This window comes from Cygnus atratus, chromosome 3 (genome assembly GCF_013377495.2).
Source record: "Cygnus atratus isolate AKBS03 ecotype Queensland, Australia chromosome 3, CAtr_DNAZoo_HiC_assembly, whole genome shotgun sequence".
In the NCBI taxonomy this organism is placed as follows: Eukaryota; Metazoa; Chordata; class Aves; order Anseriformes; family Anatidae; genus Cygnus; species Cygnus atratus.
In genome coordinates, this window is record NC_066364.1 from 91,875,180 (window position 1) to 91,884,669 (window position 9,490).

At 44.8% G+C, this 9,490-nt stretch overlaps 2 protein-coding genes across 11 annotated transcripts in view; one reads left to right on the forward strand and one right to left on the reverse strand.

The window, feature by feature from the left end:
• Nucleotides 1-4,638, reverse strand: part of TTC7A (tetratricopeptide repeat domain 7A) — a 168,011-nt gene extending 163,373 nt beyond the window's left edge. Inside the window, exons 1-3 of one of the 8 annotated variants that reach the window (XM_050709569.1) lie at nt 4,530-4,638; nt 2,533-2,696; nt 660-828 (exon numbers count right to left, since the gene is read on the reverse strand). In XM_050709569.1, coding sequence (XP_050565526.1) covers nt 660-828; nt 2,533-2,696; nt 4,530-4,638 — 442 coding nt within the window. Of the gene's footprint in view, nt 1-659; nt 829-2,532; nt 2,697-3,278; nt 3,299-3,601; nt 3,738-4,049; nt 4,262-4,529 lie in introns of those variants that run through there. The other 7 variants (XM_035555850.2, XM_035555870.2, XM_050709567.1 and 4 more) reach the window with 7 other exon arrangements.
• MCFD2 (multiple coagulation factor deficiency 2, ER cargo receptor complex subunit) lies at nt 4,505-8,248 on the forward strand. 3 transcript variants are annotated; one of them, XM_050709572.1, is made up of 4 exons: nt 4,505-4,595; nt 4,808-4,956; nt 5,647-5,806; nt 6,851-8,248. In XM_050709572.1, exons 2-4 carry the CDS (start codon nt 4,817-4,819, stop codon nt 6,980-6,982), a joined length of 432 nt encoding a protein of 143 aa, XP_050565529.1. In that variant the 5' UTR covers nt 4,505-4,595; nt 4,808-4,816; the 3' UTR covers nt 6,983-8,248. The 3 variants fall into 3 exon arrangements, with proteins under 3 accessions (XP_050565529.1, XP_035411839.1, XP_050565530.1); XM_050709573.1 differs by lacking the exon at nt 4,505-4,595 and adding an exon at nt 4,646-4,679; XM_035555946.2 differs by lacking the exon at nt 4,505-4,595 and having other exon boundaries at nt 4,629-4,956.
• Nucleotides 8,249-9,490: the final 1,242 nt, after the last annotated feature.

The following is a 9,490-nucleotide window of genomic DNA, read 5'->3' on the forward strand; positions in this document are numbered from 1 at the left end:
AACTGAAAGCAAATGAAGGAGAAGATTACTGATCTTTTTCCCCCCGCCAAGTCAGTAACTGACTAGGGTCTTCCTTTCCCCCACTCAAAACTGAAATGCAATTCCACTACCCTTAGAGGCATTTTTCATTAGGATCTCTCAGCGCAATGTTTGTAGAATTAAAAGGGGGAGGAGACTCCTGTTTGTACATTAGGTCTGATACAACATGACATGCACTGCAAAAATACACAACCTGCTTTGAAAGCGTATATTGTGTTAGTCCAGAATTTAAAACTTGGAAACTCCATCCATGCTTATTTCACAGAAATCATATAAAATTACAAGTGGATGAACTCTAATAGAAAGTATAGGCCCCAACTCAGAGCACTTGATTTAGATTTTCCCAAAATGTATACACAGGCACAGGTGCGTTGCTGACTTACAGCCAACAGTTAGCACACGACTTCCAGCATCAACCTTTCTTTTACAAGTCAGCCAAGTTTAAAAATCATGGACCAAGACTGCATGACGCCTTCAATTTTAAACTGTACAGACCATACCCAGTAGGACTTTCTAAAGTCAACAACACTGCCAATCTGATCATATCAAGCCACTTGGAGAAATACCTTCAACTTTCTACCTACACAGCATACTTCAAATATACGCATGTAGTCCTTTACCTTTAATAACGAAGGCTTCAGTCACCAAACGCAGCATGTACAGGGGTTCATCTTTTGTTGAGAGGTCATCGATTCCTGCTTTTGCATACATGCTGATGGCATCTCTGTAGGATCCCTCTACGTAATGAAGCTTCCCTAGGATCAGCATAGCTTCTATCATATACTTAGGCTGAAACAGAAATGAGGGGAAAAAGAGTGTTTACACGGTAAAACACCAAAGGGCACAAATGAGATACTTTAGCACAAATTAAGGAGATTCAAAATGTTTTGTTCTTAACCTTGTCAACTACACAATTTGGAGAAGTAAGGATTTAAGCATCTAGAGATCTTAGCACTGTGCTTATGAGAGCAGCAAGCCACAAAGGTCAAGAAATTAATTTGGAGCTCAGTTTGGAAACACGCAGCTTACAAGTCACCTCTTCCCTTGCCACTGACCTATTCTATTGATTCACCAGCCACGGATAACACTAAAGCCTGTCACTATAATAACTAGACGCACACACCAAGGAAATCCCCCGCTTTTAAACTGTATAGAAAACATTTTTCAGTCATTCAGTTATTGGTCCCCTCTCCTCTGTACATTTAATTAAAAGAAGCAGGAAAGTTCTCAAGTTTTCTGAAGTTCTCAAAAAAAAATTCAGGCAAAAGTAGAGGCAGAAGGTATGCCTGCCGTTTCTAGGATTTGTTCGGTCCTTAAGGAGTATTGAAAATGTGTATACAAATGTGTGCAAAAAAAAAAAAACAAAAAAAAACAAAAACACTCTCAGTAAGAGACAAACATTTGGACCCTTTCCAATGTTTCAAAAAGCAGAAAAGGTTCCTAATCCTTCGCCCCCATTTTTTAAACACATACAGTCAACACAGGTTCAAGAGTAGCCTGTAAGTAACCAACATGAGTAGCCAAATCACCACTACAAAGAAACAGTAATTGCAATTCATGAAGCCAAACCTAACACCTAGACCTGGAAACAAACAAAAAACCAAACAAGAACAGTGGTTTTGGATGTTACTGGGGTTAAACTATAAAGAAAAAGGGCTGGATGAATCCTCCTTCCTACCCTATCTTTTTATTTAAATACACTGACTTTCGAGAAGATACGAACAAGGAACTGCCCCGCAGAAGAAAAAAAAAGCTGAACATGGGCTCTGTTGCAAGTAACATGATCAAAGTATAACATCCACTTGCAAGCTCATTAGGCTGTAAGTTTCAGAACCAGGAGCAGTACAAGCCTAGAACTTCAGACTTGTAATTCACAGCCTTATTAAAGCCCCGCTGTCCAAGGTCACCAGTAGCCACTGAGGCAGTGTCCTGAAACTCTCCTAAAGCTCTCTGCTAATGCGCAGCTATGAACCACACACTCAGAACATGAAACAAAACTGAGGCTAAGTTGGCATAACTTCTCTGGCAGGGACTGAAAGCAATGCAAGGCTGTAACCTTGGACTTGCACTATGACCTCAATGGCCCAGCAGCAGCGTGAAGCACATTTTACCTCTGTCCTGGAGCTGACCAGGTGCACGCAATTCCTTCAGCCCTGCAGCGGCAGGAGGTCCCTCAGCTGGGCAAACCTAGCAGCACCATTAGAAGGCCCTGCACCACGGCTGCAGAGAGCTCCTACATACTCAGCCCAAGTCATTGTAATCAAAAAGAAGGATATATTTGTAATACCTAACCTGTTTGGATATGAAAAAGCAATCTCCCAACAGAAGACACTGCAGAGGGGCACTGAATTACCAGGACATTAGTAATACCTATAAATACAGCGCTGTAAATAGGGGGACATGATAAGGCAAGGTCAACACCTCATATCAGGCTAACAATCACATGAAAAAAGCATTACGGTATCAGCAGTTACAATGACAGAGCCCACTTACCCGCAGCTTTCCTCTGCTTAAGACATTGGTCAGATACTGCTTAGCTTCACTCAGTTTGGGCTCATTCTTCTCTGTCAGTGGAATGGAGTCCTTCAGTTTGGCAAAGTTTTCCTGCAAGCATTCTTCCAGCAGAGCTTCGGCAAGCAGCATACTCCCATAGTCCTCTGAAAGCATATACCAACCAAGAAGAAACATCACTTAGCATTTTTGAATGCTATTATCAGCACCACTTTTTTTAAATAGCATTACATTAACATTTAAATAGGATTAAGAGAAAACTCATCATCTGCAAGACACATAAATAGTAACTCTGAGAGGTGAGAGGAACTAGTGGAGGAAAAGAGGAAGTAGCGTTAACTTGGGGTATTGGAAACATTGTTATCTATGAAAAATAAAATTACATTTCCTTTTAATTAAACAATTTTTCCCTGATCGGATCCTTTCATTTTGACAGCACAGCTCACTCTTGTGTTGTCACTAATGTAACAATTAAGAATTTAGAAGTGCGTTTTGTGATGAAAAACTGTAAGACCAGTCTTAGCAAGCATTTAAGTACATGCTTAAAATTTGCGAATGTACAAGCATGAAAACTTGCTTCAGACTAGGCATAAGCTATGATCTTCACTACAGATCAGTAACTGCATCAGAAGCTTAATATTTTACTTAGAAAAAATTATTTTCTATGAACTTTAAGATGCATCACTTGCTAAAAACATCTCATCTGCCAGTGTCGCTGGAGCTCTCACTTGATGGGTCTAGTTCAGCAGTTCATTCATTCATAGGAGTATCTCAAACAGCTGACTGCTGAGTCAAACAGGGTAAGAACACCTTCGTAGATCAAACAACAAAAAACAAACAAGCATCGTGCGTCCTACAGACTTCATGTTTCTGAGTCTGAAGTTGCGGAACGGGGCCGCAGGGCAGCGTCTCCCCCCATTCGCAGCCTGGGGGACAGCCGACGCCCGCTCGCCCCCCACCCGTTAGGCACGCTGCGGGTGCTGCGGTCCAAGTGCCGGGGCGCACGCCGACGCGCGAGCAGAGCTCTTCCTGCCCGACGGCCGGCACACACCTACCGCGCACCGACACCACGAAACGGGGAAGCGGCACAACACGGCCCTGTGCGTGCCCGCCCCCGACCACAGCCACTCGTACGCGGCACCGGGGGAGCACCCAGGCACTCGCCGGCCCCTTCCCGGAGGCGAGAGGCGCAGGCAGAAGGAGGAGCCGAGCACCCGCGCCTGCAGAGCGGCTGTCCCGGAGCAGGAGCACCCAGGCGGGCTGCTGCTGCTGCTGCTGCTGGAAGCGGAGGCGCAGCGGGCTCCCCGCAGCAGGACGAGCCCCGCGGCGTCCCCGAGCTGCCGCTCCCCGAGCACCCGGCCAACGGGCGTTGCCCTCGGGACCGCCGGGGGGAGGCACCGCGGAGCCCCCCCCCCCGCGGCCGGAGCAGCACCCCGGGGCTCCCCCCCCGGTCCCCGGGGCAGGTCAGCGCCCCGCTGCCGCTCCCCCCGCCCCCTTACCGGCTTCCTCGGCGCCCGCCGCCGCCTTGCGGGGCGCCCTGGCGGGGGGCAGCAGCTGGTGCCGCACCAGCAGCCGCAGCTGCGCCCAGTGCCGCTCCGCCCGGCACCGCTCCAGCTCCCCCGACAGCTTCACGTGCCACAGCGCCGCCATCTTAGCGCCCCGCCGCCGCCGGACAGCGCCGCGCCGCCGGGACGCGCCCACCGGCCGGGGAGCCCCGCCCACCGGCCGGGAAGCCACGCCCACAGGCCGGGGAGCCCCGCCCGCCGGCCGGGAAGCCACGCCCGCCGGCCGGGAAGCCACGCCCACAGGCCGGGGAGCCCCGCCCGCCGGCCGGGAAGCCACGCCCGCCGGCCGGGAAGCCACGCCCGCCGGCCGGGGAGCCACGCCCGCCGGCCGGGAAGCCACGCCCGCCGAGCGGAGCCCCCGCGGCGGCGAGGCCCCGCCCCCCGAGGGTGAGGCCCCGCCCCTTCCCGCCGCACCTGGCCGCCGGCGAGCGCTCCACGCGTCCCTGCGGGCGCCGTGACGCGGCCGCGCCCCGCCGCAAGGTGCAGCCGGCGGGCGGGGCGCCGAGGGGCGGGGCGGGCGCATGCGCCGTCGGTTGAGGGGAGGGGAGCGGAGCGGAGCGCAGGGTAGCGTCGGGCCCGGCTCCACCTGGGGGCCAGGGACGCCATCCCGCGGCGGCGGTTTAACGGCTGCGGGTGGCGGTTTAACGGCCGGGCGTTGCCCATCTCTCCGCGCTCTGTTTTCCTCTCCGCAGGAGATCGCCATGGCCCCGAGGGGTGTTGGAGCGGCTCTCCTGTGCTGCTGCCTGGCCGCCTTCCTCCTCGGCGCCCTGGCTGAGGAGCGCGGCGGGGAGGGCCAGCACGGGAACATTCGCCTCGATAAGAACCTGGTGCAAGATAAAGAGTACGTGTCCTGAAAACGCCAACGTTGCTTCTTAGCCGTCTGCTTATCTCCTGCGGCGCCAGGCGGGTTAAAGGCGGGGGCAGCCGCCCGGCTCGGGGTGCCGCGTGAAGAGCTGGAGGCGGGCAGGAGGCAGCTGCTGGAGAACTTGACAGCAGGTGCTAGACCTGGAAAGGTCTCCGGAGCCTTCAGCACAACTCATACTATAAGCGATTTCTTACAGGAACCCTGCTTGCCTAGATCAATATACCTTAGACAAAACAGTACTTTAAGCAGGTAGGGAATGGTTTTCTTATTCCTTGCTTCTTCGCGCACCAAAGAGAGGTAGCAGCAAATACAGTTCCCTAGTCCATGTGTGAGTATAAATGCTGCTCCTCCAGACCCTTTGATTTGGGAAACAGCCCAAAGGAGACTCTGAGGGCTGCTTGGCTTGTTTTTGTAATCAGTTGAGTAGGCCAGAAGAAAGAGGAATAGCTACCTAAGATGCTAGAGGCCACTGCAACACCTGTAACAACCAACCTTTGTGCCTTCGTCATTTTAATGTAAAACTGTCAGTTGTCCTGGTTGTCTAGGGTGCTTTTAGAGATACAGTGCTTCCTGTGCACTTGACTGATTCATCAAAGACTAAATTTGATGTCAACAGAGAATTAAATATTAACTAACTGGTATATCGCTTGTTCTTTTTTTTCTTAGCCACATCATGGAACATTTGGAAGGTGTTATTGAAAAACCAGAATCTGAGATGTCTCCGCAAGAGTTGCAGCTTCATTACTTCAAAATGCACGATTATGATGGCAATAATTTGTTAGATGGCCTAGAGCTTGCTACCGCTATATCACATGTCCACAAAGAGGTAGGTGGTATATTGTAATGGCTTGTGCATTTGCAAACAGTTCTGACTTTCTTAAACCAGCTTTAAGTAGCATAGTCACAACACACCTTCAGTGCAGTTACAGTAGAACAGTTCTTGTGAAAACAAGACTATTACCCCTTTGGCTTGATTTATAGACATACTAACTTTATCATAGTTTTTTCATGTCACATCACAGTTTTCAGGAAGACTCCACTGTAGTTTAAACTTTACTGTGAGCAAAGAGTGGAAATGATTTGACAAAGGGGATACTTTGATAGCCAGGGATGGGGAGAGGAAAAAGGGAAATTGTCCACAATGGAATTAAGCTGATGTGAGATTACAGAAGTAGCACGTGATATGATGCTGCTACAGGTTCTAAGCCTGCTGTTTTCAAGCCCAAACTATTACTGCCGTGGATAAGCGAAGTATAAGAGACATCTTGCACAAATTCGGCTTAGAAGAACCAGTCATGGTCTGCCTTTGTTTTCTTCACCTTTCTAAACACATTCTCTTCCCAGCTACAAACATTTAAGGACAAATGCAGGTACGATCCTTGCGAAGACGATGCTAACGCAATATCACATACTGACCTCTTACTATCTTTAAGCTACACCACTGTGCTGAACACGTTTCTTTTCATTTCTCACTCTGTTACACGTTCTGACACAAAGGATGATGTTTCTATACAGTACAGAAACTATATGTCTGTGCGACATAAAGATTCAAATTAAGAATACATCTGCTAGGTTAGTCTATCGTTGTACATTGTGCTATTTAGCTTCTAGATCTCTTGGCTAAGAATATAAACTGGATATAACGGATACAAAGCACTTATTTTGAAGTACAGAGAACTTGGACGTAATAGCTTGCATCTGGTAAAAGTTCCATATATTGGAATAAATGATTATATAAATCTTAGAACCACATTAAACATCAAACATGAAATGCTTAACAAAAATTAGTTGTCAGTAATCTGTCACATGTGCCACTAGATGGGAAACACTGCTAAACTTGTTTCTTTTTTTTTTTTTTTTTTTTTTGTAGGAAGGTGGTGAGCATACCCAGGCAATGAAAGAAGAAGAGCTAATTAGTCTAATAGATGATGTCTTGCGAGATGATGATAAGAACAATGACGGATACATTGACTATGCAGAATTTGCAAAATCACTGGAATAAGGTTTTGCAGGGGGCTTGTTTCTCCTAGCTAAATGGAAATGTGACCTGGTATAATGTGATTTATTACTCCTGTCAATCTTTGTGCTGCAGTGTTAGTGAGGAGAGGTGTACCAGTTGCAGCGGAATTTCCTTGAAAATTGTACCTGTTAAGAGGCTGGCTAATACAGACTGATAGCTGTGTTTGACTGAATGGTTGAATCTTGAAGCATGGAAGCATCAACAGTATTCTCAAATTCCAATCTTTGATTATTGAGTTATATAGTACTTGTTTGCTTACGTCTAATTTTAAAATGTAAGCAAAAATAATTTTAAGAAAATAACCTAGAAAGCAAGAAAAGATAACTGCATGTGTCAAGGAGATGACTGTATATCAAGGAGAAATTTCCTTACCTTCCCACTAATTTCAAAGGAAACTTGCATACAAGTACAGGTGCTTGAAACAGCAATTGTAGAGGAAAAGTGTGTGAAAGTGGTTTGTGTTGGAGGTCCCCGTGACACCATATGGACTTTTAACACCATGTTGCAAGAAATTGAGCATTTTTAAATATATGTATATCCTAGTATACTCTCAAATGTTATGTATAAATATGTATACATGATTTTCAATTTATTCTCATCCTCCACAAATTTACTCTTTATATGGCATTTTACTAAATTTTTCTCTACCTTCCCTGGTCTCTTCTTACAAAAATGAAAGTATTTTATTACATTTATAATGTTGTATTAATGCTGCATAACATATACTAGAGTAGCTTCTGCTATCTCGTTTTGAAGGTCATGTTAACAGTAAACCAATTTAATATAAAAGTTTCAGTTCAATTTGATTCTTACAGTATTAGCCAGCAGGATAATCTGTGAGCAAGTAATGCTGCCTTGTTGAGGTTTAAGTTCATTTTCCTTGACGCTTAAATTATGGTGTTAATTTCAGGAGTTAATTTCATAACTAACAGTTTCAAGATACTTGAATGTTTGTGAACAAACATGGTTCTAGGAATGTTTTCATTGTCTTGAGTCAATAATTGGTAAGTCAAGCAGTTGAAGGATATTAAACAAGTGGTGTATTGCTGCTTTGTTGGTATTTGGTAACTATAAAGCATAACAGAAATCTTAAATTGCATTCAATCATTATCCCTGAATAGAGAACCTAAATGTTAGCATTTGTCTAAAATGTATAAAGAGCTATTTTCTGTACAAAATTATTCTTATACAAGAGAAACACATTTGTAAAAGAAATTACTTCCTTTGTTTAAATGTTTGAGCAACGAATGAATGAGTGTTGCACTTTTCTTTCTTACAATAACCACTTATTTGGATGCATTTGTAGCCAGGGTTGTGCTGGTTGTGCAAGCAACAAAAATAATTTGGGGTTCTAGCACTTTGGAGCTGGACATGCAAGGTGGGAAGTCCTACTGAGGAATTTTCCTTAATTTTCTGATGTATTTTTAAGCCCATCTCTGTTGCCAGCAGTCATACTAAAAGCAAAGTTCTTTTTTTACAGAACAATTAATTTGGAGTGAATGTTGAATTTGAAGGAAGTACAGAACATGTTTATAGGTAGGAAGGGAGGGGGGACAAGAGGAGATGAAGATTATCATATTTGGGCACTTAAAGGAGGTTACTCGTAGACCTAGCAACTCTTACATGCTTGTATCATAAGCTTCTGCTCTTAAAAATCACTGTTTCCTTATCAAGTACAGTGGTCTTAGATGGAGCTATAAATCCTTAAGTTTAGTACAGCAACCGCCTGTGTGGCACATACTTATATAAATAACGTAATTTATATACATATTTCATATTTATTAACAGCAATCTTATGTGGCAAATTACATACACAATGGAAAGCTTTATATCAGAAATAATTATGATAAATGTAGGTAATGTGAACAACATTTTTTACTAAACAAATTTATTTTTAAGGTGTCAGAAGCATATATTAAACTGAAAAATTACTTACTAAAAATAGAGAACAAAATTAGCACTTTTCTTCATGGTATCTGAAGAAAGAACAATATTCCTGCTTTCCTAGAAAGACGGAACAGTTCTAGAGATGCTATCCAAGCTGAAACCTGCAACACGATGTCTTTACTCAGCCTCCTAAAACAAATACACATATTTAAGTAAGTGCACTTGAAGATAAATGGTTTAACAGCTGTCTAGGGAGATTTCTCAGTTAATAAGTAGAAAAGTGCAAAATTGCTGAGGCAGATGGTGAGTCAGAGTTCTTAAAAAATAAAAAGTAAAAAGAATTCGTGTGCTAGTTGTAGCTTGTGCAGTACCTGAAATATACTTGTACAAGTCATATATACAGGTAGTATATTCCCTTTCATATGTGTATATATATACGATATAGAAAGTAAGGCCTTTACAACAGAAGTGCTCACCAACTAAAAAGCTGATTAAGCTTTTAAAGAACAGTACTATCTCCCCTTCACATCTCGGTAACAGATAATAAAGCAAGAGGGGTGTATGATTCGCTGAAGGTCAACAACGTCCCTGTCAGAAACAGAA